A 22744-nucleotide genomic window follows, 5' to 3' on the forward strand; every position below is an offset into this window, starting at 1 on the left:
CACCGGTCACGTGGCAAGTCGCTAAGCAGAAGGTAAACGTTTTGTGGCCTTTCCATTTCAGTCAATACAATCTTACAAAAGGCACAATGTAGGTGAGCTCTTATCAATAGGTGTTGACCCATACTCAAGGTATTGCCATAACAAGCACAAACACACAGAACGATATGGTTGTTTAAGATATAAGCGAAAATTACCTAATATGATCCGCCAGATATTGGGAATATTAGGCTGTTCGTTTAAGCCTAGTAGGCCTATCTTTGAAAAATACAATACTAGATGTGCGCTGGTATATTTTCGTTGCGATTCTACAATGACTTTTCAGTAAATTAATATTATTATTATCATTACCCTTATTATAAAATTGAAATGAATTTATTCGTTTATTTTGGATTTTTAAAACCATATTGACAATTCATTGATGTAGGCCTAGGCCCCTATAAATCGTCCCCCCCCCCACCCCACAAAATTGTTTTTCTTTATTACCGTGAAATTATTCCCCTATAAAGAACCTGACATGTATTTGAAAATTTGAACAAAATGATAAAATAAATGAAAAACGCCTATAAGGAGCAAATATTCAACAACAGATGAAAAACAGGCAATAAGTCGAGATGGGTTGGGCTTGCACAGAAATACTTGTAAGGCGTTCATTAATTTGTCACGATTTCACTGAATTGTGTTTTTCGCATATGATAACATTTAGCCTACCACATGTTGCGACCCTAGAGAGCCTCTCTACGTGTGTAAATATTGGACGATCAAATGACACGTGCCACTTGAGGTCCAAGTGGCCACTTGATTGGTTACGTAATTGCGCTAGGTGGGGGATATCAGCATTGTGTTAGAGAAGATGGTCAAGATCACAATTATTGCCTGGGACAAGTGCTACTATCGCAACCCCATACAAAAATGCAGACGTGTACCTCTTCAAGTCAGAGAATTAGCACTGTGTATATTCGAAGACATTCAGAATACGTAGCCTTTAACATATTTAAATACGTAGTGGTGCTCGTTGCCTCGTTACACTGAAGTTGTAAGGGTAATGAGGGGAAGTCAACAAGACCGTTTTATCAACTAATTGATCCTAATTGGTGCGTAACGTATTAGAGGCAACGTTTAGAAAACAAATGAGTGATTTAAACAAGTTACGAGGAGACAGTTCTTCTACACAAGGATGGTAAATGCGGCGATTGCTGACGCGAAGCTTTCAATACAAACATATCTCTTGTCTCTAAGGAACTGGTGCAAGGCGTTTAGAAAGTTCCCGAACTAGTTTTGATTTACGTCTAGTAATGAGGTAAGAAATTCTGCAGTCCCGAACCCATCCCACTGTATGGCGTAAACAGGGTCTAAACAGACACTCTAGAAGAGTGACAAGGAAGACAAAGTTTCCGCCTAAGAGAAAAATAGGTACCACTAAGTAGGCCTATAGTGCACCCCGAGTAGGACTATAAGTGTCTTGACGTAAGGAACTCGCCTCCATATTGTTGACATGCCTATGTCGTTTCCATTATCCTTTGAAATTCAGGGTAATAGAGACAGAATCAATCAACCATTAATTAAGGTCCCATTCAGAATAGAGGACTAACTAGTCCAAGGGTCAAATATGGCCGACCCAATTGAATACTTCTCCACGGGATATCTTTTCAGTGTCTATTAGCGGATGAGACGGCAAGCTTTGTAGTGGGTCGCCATATTTGACCCTCTGACTAGTTAGTCCCCTATTCTGAACGGGACTTAAGACTCACAAGTCGTGGTGTTACGTCCTTAGTTTTGAAATGGTAGTGGATTAATAATAAAAACAAAGTCGTTCGTTCAACCAGACGCTTTTGTGTGTCATCATCTCAGGCTAATCGATCCAGCGGACTTTAATTGAAGGTTAATTCAAACCATTAGCATGCTCTGTCAAATGCAAAATGAGGTATCGACTCCCAAAAGTTGTCACACGATTATGACTTTGAATAATGTTTGCAGGAAAGTTGTTGTTTATCTTTCAGATGGTTTTGTCGATTCCTTGCCTGTTTTCCCATACTCCAATGCATTGGCATTGATTTGGCAAGAACTGACCATCAACATAAATCAACCCCATCACTTAGTGTTGCGGGGCAAAGCAGTCAAAGCAGGTGAGTAATGTACCACAAATGATATGCTATAACAGTTTTTTTTTCTGAAAAAAAACTTTCCGGACTTCTGCTTTAAAAGGTAATATATTTCACGAGATTCCAGAATCAGCTTCTTAATAGTTTTCATCCTTATTTGATTTCTTTGAAAACATCAGGGCAGCATAAGGACAGAGGATGAAAGATTAAGATAACCAAAAATTATTTTATCGTGGGAATTAGCAAATGACAAATTAAGTGTTTATTAAAGGTGTGTTGCATGTACAAATAGGAAACCTGTCAGCATAAGAGGTAATTATAAAATGCAGGCTTGCAGTTCAAAAAAATTCCAAAAAGTAAAAAGGGTAGATGAATACTTCAGTACAACTAACCCCATCAAGTTTTTTTTTTTCTGTTAAAGTTTATTGTAAGAAAAATGGTTGCGTTGTCAAGGTAAGGAGTATATCCGCATTTAAGTCATTTCAACGTTTCCTTCCATGCGTATAATTGCAAACCTGTCTAATCAACACCGAAAACTGAAACATTATGTATGTATTTTGTAACTAAGTTTTGCCATGATTTTAAGCAGGTCGACAAATAATAAACAGTGGAATATTGTTTTACTTACTAATTGACACAAACAAAACGTTGCATAACCATGTTCAGTCTTGCATGGGGCACCTTAAAAGTGTTGACATTGCCCATTCTGTCCCTTAATAACAACCGTAAAATGCCCTTAATGGTACAGACATGGGGAGATCATTCAAGACATTTTATTTCTGGCAATTACATAATTAATATGCAAGGCAGTAATTTGTTTCAAGGCAATGAGTAGTGCTTCCAACAATCCTCGGTGCACGCGTTGTTTCAATGTGGAATTTCAACCGTACCAGTGCTTTACCAACCAAGACAAAACTTTCCTCTTTCAAGTGCATTTTTGTTTTAGTTTTGCGATTGTAACGTCCACAATGCTACCGGATGTGATGGCATCTACCAACAAAATGCATAGGGAGCTCATCTATTCAACTAAATAAGTTGTGCACGCATTGTAACCGATCATTTTGTCAGCAATTTGGCTCGATGCCAACAGGCCTTCATTCTAAAAAAAATAGTATCATTTTGAATTAAAGTTAGATTAATGTTAATTGCGGATCATGTGGCATTTTAGCGCCAATGTTAAAATCGTTTACTTCGAACAAAGAAAAAAAAACGGCAACTTTCTCTCGTTCATGAATTTCTTGCTAGACCCCCCCCCCCCCCCCTTGCACTTGGACCACTTTAATTGAATAAATCAGTGGAACGGATTTTGATGGGTTTAGACCGCAAAAGCCCTCCTGACATTTGATAAAGAAATATTGAAACAGGATACTGTTAATTGTATTTAAAGGTTTGAAATTACTTTTTCATACTTACGAAACATTTTCAAACGGGAACAATAATAGTATAACTTTCACCGAATAACGGGTGGCGTTGCTAAACTGAAAACTTTTAAATTGCCAAGATGTAAATTTTAACGTTCTGAAAATATGAAATTACTTCTGCCGCGATTATAGAATTCTGATGTACGAATGCTTTCTGCCAAGGGGGTTGAATTTGCAGAAGATATCAGTGAACTCAACGTGCTTTCGTCTTGGGAGTTCAACCGCCTTGTTCTGAAATTTAGAAACTACGTTTTTATTTCGACTCCCATGCCTCAGTTCTTGAATGATCTTAATTATTAGGTCAGAAGTTCAGCCACATGCGTCCTCTCACAACAATCAATTCGTTAATTACCAATTATCAGGGCAACACAATAATCCTATCCATCCGAACACTCTGAAACGCCCAAAGCTCCGGTTCCTACTTGAAAATTCACTCTTGTTGACACAAAGATCATTTTCCGATTTTCTCTTGTTTCGCAGGCTTATGACATCGTTATGACGGACACCTGAATGACATCATTATGACAGACACTTGAATGGAGTTATTAGGACGGATACTTGAATGATTACTGAATACTACTGGAGGACAACAAACATTCTGAGTGGAACACAGCCAGACCACGGAGGCAGTACCTTGGATCGATTATACGATGGCGCATAGTAGATTTGCTGCAATAACATGCGGTAAGTTTATAGTTGTACATACTTTTATATGAATCAAGTCTTGGCGTTTAAGTCGGTAAAGTTTATGATTAAATATATTTCGTAAATGAGGGTGAAGTTTGACTCCTAACACCATTTAGGCCACCAAAGCCAGTCAAAAAAGGATCCGGTACAGCGGTTCAACTCCACAATGAAACAAGTGTGTCCAACAGGATATGTATCAATACTATATATATATTATTGACTTTATATCATTAATAAAAAAAATACTACACGAGGGCTGTCAGAAATGCAGAAACACTAAAATTAAAGTAAGTATCGCTCGTGTCGTAACTTTTGAAACTTTTGGGCGGGATAATACGCTGGATTATTTTAATATCCGCTAGACTTGATGTCAAGAATTTTGCACAGCACCCAACATTTTGTTAAAATTCTGTGGGCCTAACAATCGGGTCAGGCATTTTTAGATTTTTTAAATTTCTGAACTCCACATTTTTCCAAAGTGAAATACAATCTATTTCATCACTTCAGGTTTGCTTACACTAATCATGACTAGAAACGTGCTCGGAGACTCCAAATTTAGTCGATTTACAAAATTAAATTCTGACGAGACGCCCCGTTTGAGCCCACTGGTGACCCTGGAGGTGGAGACCAAAGGTGCATGTGCACTGCAGTGTCACCAAGACGCCAGCTGCAAGGTTATTGAAGTTGGGCCTGTGACAAAGTTTGGTGTTTCATGTAGCCTATATAGCAAGTATAGAGAGATAGAAGGACAGATTGTTTACACGGACAATACGTATTTTGCTAAGGTAAGTCAACCAAAAAATAAAAATAAAAAACAATAAATAAATAAAACGGCACAGTGTTTAAACGTGAATTGGACCTACATTTAAACTGAACTACAAACCGTACATGGCGCTTTTTTTAAACGCGACATTGTTGTACGCGTCTGACTGCAAATTGAATATATATCTTATAAGGCGTATAATAGAAACTTAATGAAAATAAAAATGCAAAAAAAAACATTAATACAAAAAGTCAGGCAACAATCGTTGAGGGTAAGGTTACGCTAGGTAACGAAAAAATATATACAGTATATTTATATTTCAGTAAACATACATTTTTAATTTGCAGGTTGCTTCCGATTGTAACGATGAACCGGGGTACAATGGTAAGACCTCAGTATTGAATTGCTTTGCTTACTGGGCAATGGCGCAACTGTCTGAATAAAGAACGGTTTTCAATATGCATTTCAGTTTCTTTCACCAATTAAAACATGTACGTAGATTAAAAAAAAAATTTGGACAACTGAAGTGAACAAAATCTCATTTTTCAAAGTTTCAAAGTTTCATCCTCATTTTTTACCCAATGAATTACCCATGAAACATTTCACTATTGAGAATTAAATCCTTCAATTTTAGGCTTAATGAAAATTTCACCTCCTGGTTTTAACGGCGCCCCTGTAACTGTATGGTGTTCTTTCGGATGGACCTACATCCAGAAGCGGACAGGACCCGAGCTGAACTTTGAACGCACGTGGGACGAGTACCGCGCAGGCTTCGGTTTTAACCAAGGGGACCACTGGGCCGGCAACGAACTCGTCCATGCGATCACATACGGCAAATCCTACCGACTGAAAGTCCGCCTTGATTCATACAACAACAACACCTACTATATCACCTACGACGACTTTTATCTCGAAAGCGAAGACCAAAACTACGCGCTGAACTTGGATCCAAATACTTTCGTCGGGAGCATCGGCGATAGTTTCGCACCCAATGTAAGGCAACCGTTCACGACGTGGGACAGGAACAACGCAGGGAATAGTTGTGTGGGGACAGCTCTAGGGGGGTGGTGGTACATTGGGTGTGGTTATGTCATGCTAACAGCCCGATATCCGGACGACCCGTACTGTGCATCCATCCCACTGAAATGTTTCAAGTATTCTGGGATCACTAATAATAACTGTGATACCGGGTGCTTGTTACGAGGCTCTGTCATGATGATAAAACCAGTGTAACAGGAATGGAAGTCCGCTAGGAACCGCAGTCCGCTTCCCATTACTTTGTGCAGGTGACATTCGTCCCATATACTAATCCCAATACTCCAACTAACCCTAACTGTACTAATCATATTTTATGGGAGCCCGGACTTCCATTCCTAGGACTTGCATTTATGTAATACCGGCTGACTAGGGAAACTTTGGAAACTGTTCCCAAGATTTACCACTTGTATATTAAGTTAAATATAATTTAATAACGCAGATTATCATAACAAAACAATCAAATTTGTTGTGGGAAATGTATATTTAAAAGAAATGTTATGTTACTTTTGAAAATGACAAAAATAAGGTAGGCCTACTGTAGCGGTCTCCAAATGTGGAATTTTGGAACTGGAGGGCATACACATGTACTTGGTGGGAAGCCACCGAGAGTTAATTTAGACTAAATAAAGCATAAATCAGTATTAACTGGCATTAAACAGTTTGTGATTATCTCATAAGTTGTCGTTTGTATAAGCATAGAAATTGTTGGACTCTGTCAGATTTACGCGTGATGTAAAACCTCCGTCCAAAACATCTGTTTTAACATTCTCTGCACGGTTTATTTCTCCAAACGCTACTACGCTTGGCTTCAACCCTCCATTGAAAACAATTAGCCTTGTTTCACTAATGTGACCGATTTTAATATCAAATGGGCGTATATATCGGATATATAGACAATCCGCACGTCACGTGACTTGTCAGCGTATTGGCCAGTCGGTACCATGACGTCATACTTGGTCTGGTATGAATTCTGGAAAAGTGGACTGTTAAAATTCACTAGAATTAAACAATACATTATATTACGTGTATACACGCTGCCAAAAAAAACGGGTTATTATGGGGATAATTTTCGCCCATTTGTCATTATTGTGACTGAAAGGCCAAGAAAACAGGAAGAGTGAACATTAATAATTCAAGCTGTGTGCGGGTGCCTTTCTATATTTCTTCAATGATTGGTGACGTATAAATCAGGGCAAGTTAACGATAGCTCTATCACCTTAACATCTGCGCCAGCAAAATGAAGAGTTATATTATAAAGTGCTTTCTATTTTTTAAATCAACGAGTTTTTTTATAAACATCATCTATGTTTTGTATAATACCCCCAATTTCTACCCTTTTTCTTATTTTTTCATTTTATCCTTTTATTTAATTTTTGTCACAGGCCCAACCGATAACTCCACGCGCTGAACTAATAAGTGTTTTTCCGTATTGTACCAAGCAAAACTGGGAACATCTAACGTACTCGTACAATATAGAACCCCTCTTTTTGTTTTTTCCCCCCTTCCAAAGCCAAAGATCACAGCGCATAGTTTTGTTGAAAAAAAAAAACAACAACATTACATGTTCTTTCCAGTACCACCATCGATGCTTCAGCACATGTCAAAATCAACAAATTAAAGACCTCAAAATAATTCAGGCATAAGAATCGAAAAAAAGAGCAAAGGTTTAAAAGGACCAAAAAGATGTTTGTAAGTTGTCGGTTTCCACCTTTGGTGTACCTCGATATGGTGGCACTGTCACGTAGCCAGCAGTTAGATCACGAGGTTCATACCCCCCAGTTTACGCTTAGCCGTTTTATTCATAAAACACATGCATGTTGTGTTTTAACTCTTTAGCTGAGCTTTTCTCGTCCCCGGTGCGCGCTTTAATTAGATTACAACCACGCAAAAGGCGCGGGTTTTAACGTTCCCAGTGCGCCACTCGCTTTTCTTACATTAATAGCGCAAGAAGAGGTTGTCATTTTAATAGTTTTCCTTGCCGAGACAGATCTGAAGCGGGCGCTTGTCAGTGGGATAGTACATTTCCTTGGGACTGTGTTGCAGGAGGCGAAAATGAGAACACGTGCAATGTTCCTGCTGCTCGTATTCGCGCACGCGTGCGCGGACCTCACGTTGGCGGACACCGACTGCTCTCCCTCTCTGGCCCGTGAACACGGCATCCATTCCATGGAAGAAGCGCTGGCGAACCCCCTGGTCAACATGGTCATTTATGGCCGCGTGGACAACCACTACCACCACGTTGACCAAGTGCACGATGACGCTGGACACGTGCACACCGGAGACGGTGCAGGTGACCACGAGGAGACGTACACGGCCAGCATTTCGGTGTTCTGCCATTTTAAGGACCACGGGGGTGATGAAGAAACGGAGGCTAGCGCAGCTGAGATTAATATTACCAAAGCAGGTCAGTTCTTCTTCTTCTTCTTCTTATTATTATTCTATATTCACACAGCCCTTTCCTTTCGATCATATCTATATTTTCATACCCTTGCATTCCTTTTAGTTTGGGTTGGGCCCTAGCTATCTATATCTGTTCACGCTTTTTTAGAGTCTTTATATCTTAAGCTCACAGACTTATTCCAATCATGACAACTACGAACCTAGAACTTCATAGTAAAAATAATATAATGTTCGAAAATGACAGAGTTGTCTACAAAATGTACTGAAGACCTCCTGGGTCCTCGCACTGGTCCAGACAGTTAATTTTGTCTTAGGAATGCCCTTTAAGGCAACTTCTCAGTGGTTAAAAAGTGCACAAATTAAGAGGTTACCTACTTAACGGGTGTCTGTCAAACTATAAACGCATTGCCCTTGATATGTAAACAATCTATTTTGATAAATGTCGTTTACATTAAATTGCAAAATGTAACTGGGAAGAAGATTATAATAGCACTATGTACAACTGATGCGAAAATGAATAAATAAATAAAAATTTTGAATAGAAAAGTAAAAAAAATATCGTTATTTTGAAAGTCACGTCAAAGATTTATATCCAAAGTAGACAATGAATTCCCCTTTCTTCGGGTTCTATACAACCATTTTTCTACGTTGCATTATTTTAATATAAACAATTTTTTTTGTCGTCGAAATAAAAGGGAATGTTGATTTATTAAATACATATCTCCTGACATCAGCAGTGATCATTGCAGTTGGTAGCAAAATGCATAGAAAGGAAGAAAGAGGTTGTCCTTTTATTACTCCCATTTCCCATATTCATTCCTGCACATTGCCCTGTTTAACCAAACCAAGAAGTTATAAAAAGTTATACTTTATAACCAAACGCAGTCCTTCTCTCGTGGTCCGCAAGTGATCACTTTACTCGTTAAACTGTACTGTAATTGTTAATTAACTGATGGATTCTTTTTACCAGGTTTTGTCCACACCAGTGTAGCGTGTGAAATGCACTACTTGCAGAAAGAAAAAGAGTACATGTTGTTCCTTCAGCATCAGCACCACCCGACCCACGTGATCCTGCCTCTATATCACGTGGAGGTGACGTCAGACAAGTCCCAGATTACTGAGCTGCTGAAGTTCTGCGGAATGGATGTTCATTATCCTACAGGTGTGTATTTTTTTACTCATTCTCAACACTTTGTGTCACAGTTGTACAATTATTCAAAAGGTATTGCAATGTTGCATTAAAAGTTTTCAAATAACGATGCATTCTTATATATTTCATTAATATTAAAGAATTAGGTTATCAAAGAAATACTGGTAGATATAGCTTTTCTAGTCTTTTTTTTTTCATGCTTGGGCTTCTGCCTGTAAGAATACATGAATTCATTAGCAATGCAATGTTGATTTCTTGTCTATATCATGATCATAACCTTAAACAGCACTTGTTGAACTATTAACGTCTGGAATAACACGAATCATCAGTTAGCCCCAGGTCTCATAACTTAAGAGTAAATTCAGGCGAGATTTCGTGGGGTTTGGAGAAGAGGGGGCATAATTAATGGCGTACTAGCGAGTGTGGAAACAGAATTTATACACGGATATTGTTCAGGTTATTTCTTCTTACGTGCAGTTCATTGCATTTCGTTCACACCGGTGCACAGAGATCCACCCTTATCGCTAGAAAGTTAACGAGGATTCTCGCACGTTTTCTAGATAGTCGCCTATGACGTCAAGCAGTGCCGACAGTCTCGGTTTAAGCGACATCAAATGATCCCAATGAATACTTTGAGACAAAACACAGGAAATTGTTGTGATGTCGTGATATACAGCGTTGAATATATACACATATGTTTGCTGTGTACTTTTTTTCTCATTATCCCCTTAAGAGTACCGTCAGTCTTCGTTAGCTTTAACGTCAGTTTTGATTACGTACTAGTATGCAATTGAAATCTTTAAGTGACCTTATGAATTATGCCTTCCTCAGAATCTACCCCCCTCCCTTTCTCAACCCGTGGACTCCCCCCCTCCACATTTTCTGAAGTACCGGGTTAAAATGTCACATCTGCTAGAAATTGTTTGTTATTGGAAGAGAATTCAAGGCGCGGAGAGAGTCTCACCCTCACCTGATTCGGACCAACTAACGTGTGGTTTCGAAGACATATGGGGACTGTTAAATTCATTTTTACGCTTCACTAAATCTGACTGGCCTTGAACGTATGTATATATATATAAATGACTACAGGCAAGAATAACCACCTATATTCTTTAATTGAAATGGTATCCCGCGTTTTGAAATGAGCCATTAAACGAGAAACTCACATACCGCGCGTAAAACATGGAAAAGGCGGAGAGCGCAGTGTAAACTTGAAAGACACCTACTGTACATAGTCGGGTGTGTGTTAAGTGACGGCGGGTGTGGTGACACTGGGATTATCCAGTGGTCTTGGTGGCAATGGAGGCAAAAAATAACGTTAATTAAAGTAGCATTTCACGTCCTTTTTGCTCATTTACTTTATTATTTTTTCTTTTTTTAATCAGTCCGAGTTGGGTACCTTACAGCAAAATCAGGAGGATCCATCCAGTAATTTATTTTGTTCCTATAACATTTGGATTTTTTTCAAAACTAATTGCATTTCTTTCCTTTTTTCCCATCCCTATAGGTTTGTCTTCATCCACGTCCAGCTACCAGTGTCCAACAGCGGCGGCCAGCGGTCTGTGCATCACCCCCACAGCCCCGCCCACTCCGGACTGGGTCACTCACTCCCACGACCACGGTGACCAGGGCGACAATTCTGCCGGACGTCCCTTTCAGGGATCGTCCGTTCTCGTCCAACTAACGGCTACGATGTTGTCTTTTTTAATTGCATGCTTGTAGCAATGGAGATGTAACAATTAACTTGAACTATTTTAAGCGAGATTTATCAATCTGAATAAGCAGGAGAGTACAGACAGCAGCCGAGTCCTTCTTTTTCTGTGTACGCCTGCATATAAATTTTACAGATGGAGTCTTTTTAACATTGGATCGAAGTGTCTTTGAATTGCCTGTTGAATAACGCTCAATTAACCCCGCAAATGCAATAGCCTTGAAATCAACAAACGGCGTAAAAAAGCTGAGGTTATGTTACTCAGACAGCGCTCACAGGAAAGAACGCACAAATTAAAGGACAATGGTCATATAGAAATCCATTTCTCGAATTTTGAAGATTCAGCACTCAATCTATACACCAGAGGTATGTTTTAATCGATCCCCGCCATTTAAAAATTATAAAAACAATCTATTAGTAGTAAAAAAGCGTTTTAGTAAACCTCACCTCAATAAATGCATAAATGAAACAACAGATCTGGGTCACGCGGTACTGTGACGACAATGAGGATAAAGGTCAATGAGACTTAACTGAGCTGCATGGTGCAAACAGACAGAATAATTTTGGAAAGTTGTAGAGGCCAGTTATGTAGGTTAATAGAAAAACCATGTGGAGTAGATCTTGTAGCAGGCGTGTCTCCTGGCACGTGTGGTACTAATTTCGCGGATGGATTTTTAAACGAGATGCCTTATTGATTAATCAATGTTTTGATGAATTAAACGAGTTAGAGTTAAAACTCCTTTACTTCCAATTTTGAAGTACAAAGAACGATAATGCCTTGCGGTAGGGGAAAATAAAAACATTGCATCGGCCGGGAATCGAACCCGGGCCGCCCGCGTGGCAGGCGAGCATTCTACCACTGAACCACCGATGCTTACGAAAGTTCAGGTCGATTTTAAGCATCAAAAACATAAGATGAGGTAACGAGTACACTTAAAAACCATGGCATTTCAAAATTGTTTCAGATGCTTTATATCTTATGTCACTTATGTGCATGATATATTTTCATTCATCTTTTCCCTGATACTTTAGATGAATCAGACCTAGACACGGTAAATAACCTACACTTCCGGTCATTAAGTAAACACAATGGTTACCGCAGTCATCGCACCTAACACATTCACTACTTGTTAGCCTGACAGGCCTGTGATACCGCTGTTCCAGAAAGATAAATCATAAAATTAGAATAATGTGAGAGATAGACGTAGATTATTTAACCTCAATATTACCTTTGTGTGTGATAGAACGTCGTAAGAGCTGCCTTGACTGAATAGTTCCTCTGAATCTCCTGAACGTGAACATCACTGGACCTGTGTTCACAACGGTAGGCCTAAGGTAGATCCCACTGCGGAGAGCACACATCTTCCGATCCTATTCTATAGGGCTCAGGTTAAAATAAAAACAGGACATGATCTCCAAGTACTGACAGCGTACTGTATAAGTCTAGAATCTTCACACTTCACGCTGACCAAAGGAAAAAAAAGCGAATGAATGACGAAGAATTGAAGGACAGGAAGAGGTCGAGCCTTTCGGCGCATCTGCTGCAATTTCAGGTCTGCGTACAGCTTCACTCCGCTCCACACGTTCAAAGTGTAGGGTTTTCTACATAGGCCTCTGAAAAAAATTCAGGGATGACGATACGCCCCATACCGATTGCTATCTCACCTCAAAATAGAAAGGTGTTAAATTGACGATAGCCTAATTAAGCTTTGAGTTGCCTATGATTATACATTTCCACGAGAAATATAAACGCCGATATTTTATATTTTCGAGGGGATTTTTTATTGTTTTAAAACAGCACAAAGATAGACGCATTATTGAATAATTCGATGCAGGAAAATCTCATTTTCGGTGTCTGGATGATTATAATAATACCCTGAAGTAAATTAATTAAAGGGATAACGACTCTTCATGTGAGATTAAAAATTCCACAATAAATGCATGGTAGTAAACAACATATAGAATTATAAAAAAAATTCATTTTACTACCAGAGCGGCGATTACTCAAAGGTCATCATTATTAGCTTTTCAACTTGCACTTTCTGAAAGGGGGGGGGGCGATCTGAAAGTAGACTTATGAAAAAGAGGGCCTTAGTCAGTGTTTGTTATGTGACGCGTTGCCAAGGTTACGTCGGTGTGACGTCCCGCCTGCTGGTTTGATCACACATGTTCTCGGGGTAGTGTAGCGATCGATGTTACGTATGTATCCACGCTCTGGGTGAAATTTCCTCTCACTGCGGCACTAGTACTGGAGAGGGAATATAACGACAGGTTTCTGAATTTATGTAGGCCTGTCTATCTAATACGTTTCCCTCCTCTTCTCTGCGTAGATATTTTTCTCCCTCTCTCACTTTTAGCTGTCTCTATCTAGAATTTCTACTCACTCTATCTTGAATACAAACTCTGCCCCTATGGTTTTATTAAGTTACTACACGTAATTAGATTAAGCAGTTTTTTTGTTTTTTTTTTTTTTTTTTTTTTTTTTGGGGGGGGGGGGGGACTTTTGTGTGTTTTGACTGAATAGTGAATCCAGCTTTAATCAGGTGTATAATAATCAAAAGATATGGGGCATAAACTGGATGGAAAATTATTAGCTATTAATCACGGACGTAGACATAGAGTGAAATAAGTATATTTTTAAACTTTACAACTTGAAGACTGAAACTTGAAGAAATTTGGTTTAGCAAATCATTAAAGACTTGTTCTTAACTGGGGAGTTTTGTGTTACACGTCAAAGTTCGTATTGTAGCTACATAAGTCATGTCATTACTATGATAGACTAATACCGGTAGGCCTACTTGCAAAATGTCTTGTTCTGTTTTACAGCTCGGCGAAAAAATTAACGGAGGCATGTTTCTATTTCAGTCTTATTGAATGAGACAGTTTCAGTGCCAATAATTTTTGTTTTACTAGTAAAGCGAAAACGCGAGTCTTGCTTGAAATTCTTTTTGTTTAGTTCAATTATCCATCGCGACATCGGGTCAAACGAAGAGAGATCAAAAGGCGGTTTACTGTGGTTACCGATTTGAGTTTAGGCAATGGATGTTACACATCATATAACTCACGCTACTAGAAATAAATTACTGAGCTCAAATCTTGGCAAGGTTTGCAGAAGGAGAAAAAAAGTCATGATTTTTTCATTGGTGCAAAGAGAAAGAAAAATCTTTAAACAAAATAATGAAAATAAAATAAAAAGCTGATGACGACCTGTGCATGCGTGCACGCACATGTAACTAGGGAGAGAGGGAGGGATAGTTGCAATAATAATAATTATTATTATTATTATTATTTTGAGTCTAAAATCAAATTTTGTCCAGTAGACTTTAAAATGCAATGTGAATAGATAATAAAAAAATCTTTTTAATTTTTTTTATTTGGAATCATACTATGTCAGTCAAAATGGCAACATTTTCTCAAGGCGGGAAATGTTCGTCAAGATGAAATTGGTTTATGACAGAAAAGTGATAACTTTTTGGTTGAAACATTAACTACCAAACTCACTTGGTGTGCAATCTGCTTCTACATGTATCATTTTTTCGTTCGGACTAAATTCGACTTAATCGGACTTTTTTGTACCGAAAGGGATATTTATGTATCAAATCCTCTTTCTTTGATGCTTTTTAATGGAACACAACAACATTCATGGTTTCAAATTAAAAAGGCATTAGTTTGGAAGAAATTGACCTGAAGTCGTGTCAGACAACGGTCATTTTAGGCTCAAGTCCAAGGGTCGTAAGACCGACAAATCATGTACGATTGTCCCTCTGGCTTGTATTTGCTGTTTTTCAAATCCTAATTGGATAATGTCTTTAGCTCGATCAACATATTTTAACCACTGAATTTTTGGCAAAAGTCCTAGCTGTTTACCCTAGGTTCTAGATTTCGGTATTGCCAGTTCGATGTTGATTTCATATGAAACCCACATCAGCAATATACCGTAAAGCTAACGCATGAAAAGGTATAGTGAGGAAGCTAGCTTTACAGTGCCCTGACACACAGGCTATAGCTGTTATGTTTTTTCAACATGTGATCAGCCGGGGAGTGCACTTAATCAAATTATTTCTGTGATTACAGTTGTATTATGTCAAAGTGCATCATGGCTATAGTTAAAAGTATGATGAAATCGACTTATAATGACCAAAACCACGAAAGCAAAGCAAAAACGGTATCATTTTTTTTTCTGGTAAAATCTTTTGTTCCCATTATTCTCATTTTGTGAAACTGTTTGTCTGTTGCATAAGCATATGTGCCCCCCCCCCCCCCCTCCTCGTTCAATTTTGCTAAATACTTTCAAATCCCCATGGCATTCATAGCACCTTGCATTTTACCACAGCCACAGCCCACATATTTTCTCATTTTCTGTGACTAAACTCAAAAAGTTAACCATTGTTTTGGCATGCACTCAAATGGTTTTCAAAGTTTTGGAAATTCAATATTTAAAAGGAAACAATTAGGAAATCAGTTTTGATACTAAGTTACTTGTTGGGCTCTCCATGCATGATTTAAGCTTTCTGAGCGTTCGATTTTAGCTTATGGCTGACAAAAATGTTTGTTGTTTTAACATGTAGGTCTAATGTATTGAACGCATAACCATTCGAGTTGGTGGAGGAGACTTTAGAAGGTCACATATACAGCCACGAAACCGATCTTCAAATTTTACCCCTAATCATGCTTGGCTTTATTTTTCGCGTCTACTTTACCAAACGACTTTCGAGCCACTTTTTTCAACGAGTGGCCATTTTGACGTCATTACACGATCCATCTGAATTTGTGATAAAAAAAATCTTGTTTCACGGAGCAGATACTTTGACATTTGGAATGCTTTTACCTCTCCGGCAAAGGGTGGAAACACACCAACAGAAACGTCCGACGTACGCAAACACACCTACCTGTTGCACTGAAGAACATTTTTCGCGGGGAAAAAAGTTGCGATGACGATGTTGTTCGCTTTTTCTCTCCTGTTACTTTCATCCTCAGCAATTGCCGACTATGGCCAAAGAGCGCCAACGCCGAGTTTCACCACTACGGAATCTTGCCCGCCAATGGAGCAGTATCAGTCAGAGACGTTTTACCGGTACATGATGCTGCACAAACCGTACGCAGTTGTTTACGGTCGAGTTCGGGTGCACTATCCTGTCCACCATGACCACGTGCCTGAGAACCCGTACGTCGCTAATATGGAAGTCAGGTGTATCTATTACGGGGAGCCCGTGAAACGCTATATTAACATATCTGATACAAGTGAGTAGGACCCGATTATCTTTAATTTCTTAAGCTTCCTGTTATGTTTCTCCCCCCCTCTCTTTACCTCTCTCTATCTCTTTTCTCTCTCTTTTTTCCCCCAGCAAACACAGAACGTTGTCATAACGTTACCATAGCGTTAATATAACCAAAAACGTTACGGTAACGTTATAGTAACGTTCTGTGTTTGCTGGGTCTCTTTCTCTCTCTCTCTCTCTCCATTAATGATAAAAATAAATTATATGTATTTTACTGAAATCATAAAATAAATAAATTTCAACAATTTTCATGATGATGAATAAAAAAATAATTAATTTCAGGAATATGAGACAAAAAGAAACCGTATGCTTTATTTCAAATCTCCATAACTTTCAAATCTGCAATTGTGCAATGATACAATGATACGTTTATGGAAAAAAACTTTTAAAAATAGTATAATTCGACTTGACGCTTCTGCGTCTGAACAGCGGTAACAATTGTTTTGAGATTGCTTAAGATGTCAGTTAACAACAGAGGCTGTTGATATGACAGTAAATAACCGTTCTTTTAAGCTACTCTTACGCGGGTCTTCTAATCTTGCACTAAAAAGCTAAAAACGGGGGTAATCTTTTTCTCCGCGTATGAACAGCGCAGTTATACTAACATGCCCATGCAAAGTTTTAGAAATGCATTTTCATTAGTCAACTGGAAATGAATCCGAACTGCTCAGTACAAATGTTTTATAATTGAATTAAGTTCAGTGGCCACATGAAGCTGAATACCGTTCTGGCTTATAATAGAAGGTAGCTTATAGAAACAAGGCCTCATAAGTTTCTGGTCGACCTGTTTCATTAAGTGCCTTCGATAGCTAATATTACCAACGGCTCCAATGCATCAACGCAAACATGCATGCGGACACTTATAAAAAAAAAAGCTCAACACTAACACTAGTATGAAGGGTATGTAAATGAGTTTTTTCAACGAACGAAAGGCTTGATTAATATGTTTAAAATATCATCAACCCCCTTCAGCTGAAGCATATTTGATACTGTAATAAGAAATGAATGTTGCTTCAAGCCTGATATCGCAAGCACCAATACTCTGAAAACAACGGTCTGGGCTCTTGGGTATACTTTTAAATCAAATGTCTTTATTTCAGAAGAGCCTGGTGAAATGTCGTTTAGTGGGACTTGACAATCCAACTTTACGAAATCAATAAAAAATTGCGCCCGTTTTTATGTCGAGACCCGTCTGAGCCGTTCATTTTTATATCGAAGTTCCTTCTTTATGTCAAGAGGTTAACGTTGCCAGCAGTTTGCTGAGTCTGTTATGATCGTTAACAAGTGTATAAGTTTCTTTCATTATGGAATAACTTTGAACGCGCTGGAACATTCTTTTCTGAATAGCCACGTTGTCTGGAAAGGGGATTTCTTAATTATGTCTGTTTCAACGCCCTTCTTCTTTATTTTTATCTCTCTCTCTCTCTCTCTCTCTCTCTCTCTCTCACACACACACACACACACACACACACACAAACAGGATTGAGCTCCAACACAGAAGGAAAACATCAACGAGACCAGCAAATCCGCATGCAGACAGACAATTACGCTCCTGCGTTCCAACATAAAACGAAGAAGAAACACATAATTCAGCGGGAGAGGCATTAATTAAAACTCGTTTTCAGCCTTGCAAGCTTGGGCAATGCTCTCGTGCTGGGTTGTTACGTGCGGTGTTGTAATGTGTTCGAAATGCCTGTAGATATTTGCCGACGAAATGTGTCATAACGTCGTCTTTTGCATCACCCGTGGCGCGTTACAGAAAGAAAATTGACGTTAAGTTTCTTCGGTTGTGGAGTAGCAGTTGAGTAGTTTAAAAAAGTTCACTGCAATAAGGTTCCACCCGAAACTAGGCGTGTTAATCATTTGCTAGTAAGGTGTTTCTTCTAACCGTATAGGTATTTAGTCACAATAGAAATTTAATTTAAAAGGATAAAATAACTATTTTACACCCCTCTGTTTTTAACAATGTTCTAACTGTATGCAAACAATGATTTGATTATAGTGCGCGAAATATTACGCACGACTTTAGTGACAACAGTGAGAGAGAGAAAGAGATGAGGAGGTGGAAAGGAATAGTTGAAACGCTCAAGCTCCGGGGGATTTCCAGGGCATATATATGAAGAACTCTGAAAACTCTTTGAGATTGTTAAGCAGTGCAAATTGAAAACAAAAAGTTACCATTAAGGCGATTTGCAATTCGCTTTTACTTAATTCACCTTTGGGTAGTAAACTGCAGTAAAAAAAACTGCCAGTTACAAGTAGCGTAATTTGCTTTTCTTTTTTCATGACCCAAACGAACTTTTCACCCCGACCCTTATCCCAAATGAAAGCGACGCTCATCGTTAAAGCCACTGAGATGGGTTCTTCAGCTGCCATGGGTATCAAAGATACGAGATTGGTATTTTGATCCGACGCTTACCTCCTCCGAACTCCACATGTACGGAATTAACGTTCAGGTTTTTTTTTTTTTTTTTTTTTTTTTCAAAAGGGCTGATTAATATTACCGTTACCTCGGGGCAGATCGGAGATTTCACATATCGTGGTTTCTAATTTCTGACAGCATTACAAATTTTAATGTCCGTGGTTTTATATAGCGACAAAAGAATGGAAAATAGTTTAATGGCTGACAAGAGCAGTCACGCTGAATAACATTGGCACTTTTAATCCATAAGCGAGCATTCGCAAATTCAAGGATGTCAAGTAATGGGGTCTTATATTTCGTAACCCCAATGACTTTTAATATAACAGTAACCCAATTTCATTTGCTTCTTTTCTTTCTTGCCTTCCTTAAGTTTTACCTTATGTTTAGTGTGATTTTGATGCTTCGGAGGCCTAATTTCCGAAATTATAGGGCTGTCATATCGCCGATGGGTGTGCCAATGACATAGAAATACTTACTATTTCACAAAAAAATTTAATGATGGAAAATAATTGCTAGTTCACTTTCATTGACTTATACTCTATCGTTTTGAGACAAACCATAGAGCTGACAAATTGCTTGCAAAACATTCGCATCAGTAACTATCAATCCCAAAGGCCTTGCGTTAAGGTATTTTGTTCTCGTTTTTTTCCCCCAAAAAAAGCTTTCGCTCGCATCGCTCGACTGCGCGTCCGCTTAAACACAGATGGGTCATTTAAGCAATATTAAGAGAGCAAACACAGAAAGAAAAGTTTTGTTTACGGCCATGACTGGTGTTGTGAAGTCCGTTTAAATTAAAGCACCGGTATATTTGATAGTTTTCTTAGGGCAAATGTTTCAAACCACTGGCCTTGAAACTTGTTGAAAAGCTAAAAAAAAAAAATAAATAAATAAATACAATACTCTGGATTTTAATTTCTCCAGAGAGGAAAAATTTATATAACTTTCAATTTTCTTTTTTGGATGAAAAAGGAATAACGAAAAGAATAAAACGCAATGGTTGTTCTTATTTCACCACAACCAGAAGTTTTAATTTACTTGTAGTATTTGATGGAATATTTCCATGAGATACGACTTGTAAAACACACAGAGATGCGTTGCCGTAACTACCACGCCCTAAAACATGTTTACTTTCATTCTAGGATTCCCTAAGACTAGCAGACATTGCGAGAACCACGTGCTAGACATAGGTCACGAGTACGTCGTCTTCATTACCAAGAACCAAAGCAGATCATCACATGACCCCAGACGACCTCCTGCGACCCAAGTGAATTCAGAGAGAACAACGGCATCGACATCGCATAGGGATCAAGGACGAGGATCCGAACGCGATCAGACATATAATCGAGGCCAGGGGTACGGTCAAGATCAAGGTCAAAGATACAATCAAGGGCAAGGTCAGGGTCAAGACCAAAGTCAAGGTTACGGGCAGGGTGGAGGACGTGATGGCAGTCGTGATCAACCTTACAGATATAGCGGCGGTCGAGATCAAGACAGGTATCCGTACAGGGACCAAGGAGGGGAACCGGACCGAGACCAAGATAGGGATCGTTCCCGTGACTATGACCTAGATCGAGGTCAAGGTCAGGGTAGGGATCAAGACCGGGATAGGGATCGAGGCCACGGAGGTGATCAGAGGTGGAGCATGGGCTCAAGCACAGATCGGGACCAAAGCAGAGACCACGGTCAAGGTCAAGGTCAAGGTCAAGACAGGAACCAGGATCAGAGCAGGAACCAAGACCGAAGTCAGAGCTGGAATCCAGGCAGGAATCAAGACAGAAATCAAGACCCATACGACAACCAAGGCAGGGACCAGTACAGGGATCGTTACAGCGATCGAGGAAGGAATAATAACGGTGGTCGATACTCCAATACAATGCAGGAACTGGAAACCGTGTACCTGCCATTGTACCACTTTGAAGTTGATCCAAGGAATAGTTCGGGAGTACTTAATGAAATTGCTCGACTCTGTGACCTCGACTTTAGTTATCCCAGTGGTAAGTGTGAAGATGAAATAAGACCCGGATTTTGGTGGATTTTATTACTCCGGTGCAAATTTGAATTCAGATAACTTATTTGCTCCAATCCAAAATAGATGCGTCTTCCGACATGAATTTTTTAAATACTCGAACTGTATAAGAAATTGATTCAGCAAATTATTTTTTGAGTGTCCCGCTATCGATTTACACAGTTTACTTTAATGGAATATATTAGCTGTTTCAAAGTACCCATTTCCATTTTCTGTTTCAGACGTCAACCAACGCAATCCTACATATCGATGTCCAGAACCAAGACGAAACAGCTGTCTTAGATACTCCGTCTCGTCCGCTACCATGCTAACAAGTTCAATATTTTACATTTATGGAACAGGACTGGTGGCAGCGGTGGGATTATTTATGAACAGATTGTTATTTTCCAATTCTTTTATAAATCATTAGAGGTCCAGACTGTATTTCTGCGAGTAGTTTGTGACCAAGTCAAAATTTTTGTTTGCAGGGATTTTGCTATAAGGCTGTATCAACCGTGCCTGATTGCCTGATTAGTTTGAGCTACGGTAATCCCAAAGGAAGGGGTTTTGACAGTAAAGAAGCAACGATAACGTACCCGGTAGAAGCCCAGTAGGCCTACTAATTTTTTAATGGAAACCGTCCATAACGTGGAGTTATGAAATTATATTGTAAAATCACGTCAGTGTTGAAGTAGCGTGATGTATATAGTCACAGTGGTTTCGGCACTTTGGATCGAGGGCACAGAATGACCAAACTGATTGCCTTGACCAGGTCAAATAACGCTTCGTTTTAAAGAAGTCGTTAAGTTTGATTTATACGGTTAGAGAAATCGTTATAGGTTTGGTTTACCTTAATACTATAGCTTATAATTTTTACGATTACAGAAGTCGGTAGTTTTGGTTATGTATATGTTCATTGCTTATGATGATTTCTACGATGAGAGGAGTCGTTAGGTTTGATTAATCTTTATATTAGCTTATTTTTTACGATTAGAGAAATCGTTAGGTTTGGTTACTTCATTATCATCTTATGATTTTTACGATTTTTTGTTATTAGGACATATTCTGTTCTGTACACACCATATAATTTTTTTAAACCTTCTCTGCTTTTTTACACCATATATTATTGGTAAGGCAGCAGCAAAAATAAATACCGAAATTCAGAGTGTGAAGTTAAATGATCTTATACTGCACATGTATACTTCTTTCCTCCGGGGTAAACAGGAGCGAATGAACGTGAACCCTAACCTGCAAAGTAATCAATCTTTGCAATTTGTTAAAAATAAGTTCGTTTGAAACTGGGGTTTCCATGGCAGTGCCACGTGATGGGAGGCATGTATTTCTGTAATCACGCCATCTGAATATTTGCGAATGGCGTGAATTGATGCAGAGAGGCCCCTTTTCTCCTTGTATGAACAAATCACTGCATGAAAGGTTAAATTACGTATTCTACGACAGCCCTTGGAGAGATATTTAAAGAAAGCACTGATGGACATTGCATGTCTTTAGTGATGCTGCTCAGTTCTCACAGGGGTCGCTATATCATGCGATAGACCTTTATACAAAATAATAAATATATAAAAATAAATAATTTAAGGTATAACCTATCCAAAATCGTTGAGAATATGATCTTTCAATCCTTTTTGTGTTACTCACGTCGTAGACATTGGTAAAATTAACCAACGAAGGTACTAAAACAAGTATATGGATAGTTATTCTGAGAAGCGTTTTGGGGATGGTTTACCTTGGCGACTAAGGAAAATGTGTTG

The 22744-nt window shown here is 38.8% G+C and overlaps 3 protein-coding genes across 4 annotated transcripts; all 3 read left to right on the forward strand.

Moving 5' to 3' along the window:
* The first annotated feature begins 8 nt into the window (after positions 1–8).
* Positions 9–7130, forward strand: LOC106169793 (angiopoietin-2-like). 2 transcript variants are annotated; one of them, XM_013549408.2, is made up of 6 exons: positions 9–32; positions 1998–2123; positions 4001–4204; positions 4715–4992; positions 5318–5354; positions 5605–7130. In XM_013549408.2, exons 3-6 carry the CDS (start codon positions 4171–4173, stop codon positions 6201–6203), a joined length of 948 nt encoding a protein of 315 aa, XP_013404862.2. In that variant the 5' UTR covers positions 9–32; positions 1998–2123; positions 4001–4170; the 3' UTR covers positions 6204–7130. The 2 variants fall into 2 exon arrangements, with proteins under 2 accessions (XP_013404862.2, XP_086871475.1); XM_087015349.1 differs by having other exon boundaries at positions 25–92.
* Positions 7131–7674: 544 nt separating this feature from the next.
* LOC106169798 (uncharacterized) lies at positions 7675–11741 on the forward strand. Its single transcript, XM_013549412.2, has 3 exons — positions 7675–8412; positions 9379–9570; positions 11066–11741. Exons 1-3 carry the CDS (start codon positions 8061–8063, stop codon positions 11278–11280), a joined length of 759 nt encoding a protein of 252 aa, XP_013404866.2. The 5' UTR covers positions 7675–8060; the 3' UTR covers positions 11281–11741.
* A 4331-nt stretch (positions 11742–16072) lies between these two features.
* LOC106169795 (uncharacterized) lies at positions 16073–22140 on the forward strand. Its single transcript, XM_013549410.2, has 3 exons — positions 16073–16510; positions 20110–20964; positions 21218–22140. The coding sequence occupies exons 1-3, from the start codon at positions 16201–16203 to the stop codon at positions 21403–21405; spliced, it is 1353 nt and encodes a 450-aa protein (XP_013404864.2). The 5' UTR covers positions 16073–16200; the 3' UTR covers positions 21406–22140.
* Positions 22141–22744: the final 604 nt, after the last annotated feature.

The sequence above is a fragment of the Lingula anatina genome, chromosome 6, assembly GCF_051362555.1.
Source record: "Lingula anatina isolate TDL-2025a chromosome 6, LinAna3.0, whole genome shotgun sequence".
NCBI lineage: Eukaryota > Metazoa > Brachiopoda > Lingulata > Lingulida > Lingulidae > Lingula > Lingula anatina.

Excerpts from the sequence above, each read along its gene's own strand:
- LOC106169793 (XM_013549408.2), top strand. The coding sequence starts at position 4,171 with ATGGCGCATAGTAGATTTGCTGCAATAACATGCG. Across the intron at positions 4,993-5,317 it reads ACAATACGTATTTTGCTAAG|GTTGCTTCCGATTGTAACGA; the intron begins GTAAGTCAACCA and ends TTTAATTTGCAG. Across the intron at positions 5,355-5,604 it reads CGATGAACCGGGGTACAATG|GCTTAATGAAAATTTCACCT; the intron begins GTAAGACCTCAG and ends CTTCAATTTTAG.
- LOC106169798 (XM_013549412.2), top strand. The coding sequence starts at position 8,061 with ATGAGAACACGTGCAATGTTCCTGCTGCTCGTATTCGCGCACGCGTGC. Across the intron at positions 8,413-9,378 it reads GATTAATATTACCAAAGCAG|GTTTTGTCCACACCAGTGTA; the intron begins GTCAGTTCTTCT and ends TCTTTTTACCAG. Across the intron at positions 9,571-11,065 it reads GGATGTTCATTATCCTACAG|GTTTGTCTTCATCCACGTCC; the intron begins GTGTGTATTTTT and ends CCATCCCTATAG.
- LOC106169795 (XM_013549410.2), top strand. The coding sequence starts at position 16,201 with ATGACGATGTTGTTCGCTTTTTCTCTCCTGTTACTTTCATCCTCAGCA. Across the intron at positions 16,511-20,109 it reads TATTAACATATCTGATACAA|GATTCCCTAAGACTAGCAGA; the intron begins GTGAGTAGGACC and ends CTTTCATTCTAG. Across the intron at positions 20,965-21,217 it reads CGACTTTAGTTATCCCAGTG|ACGTCAACCAACGCAATCCT; the intron begins GTAAGTGTGAAG and ends TTTCTGTTTCAG.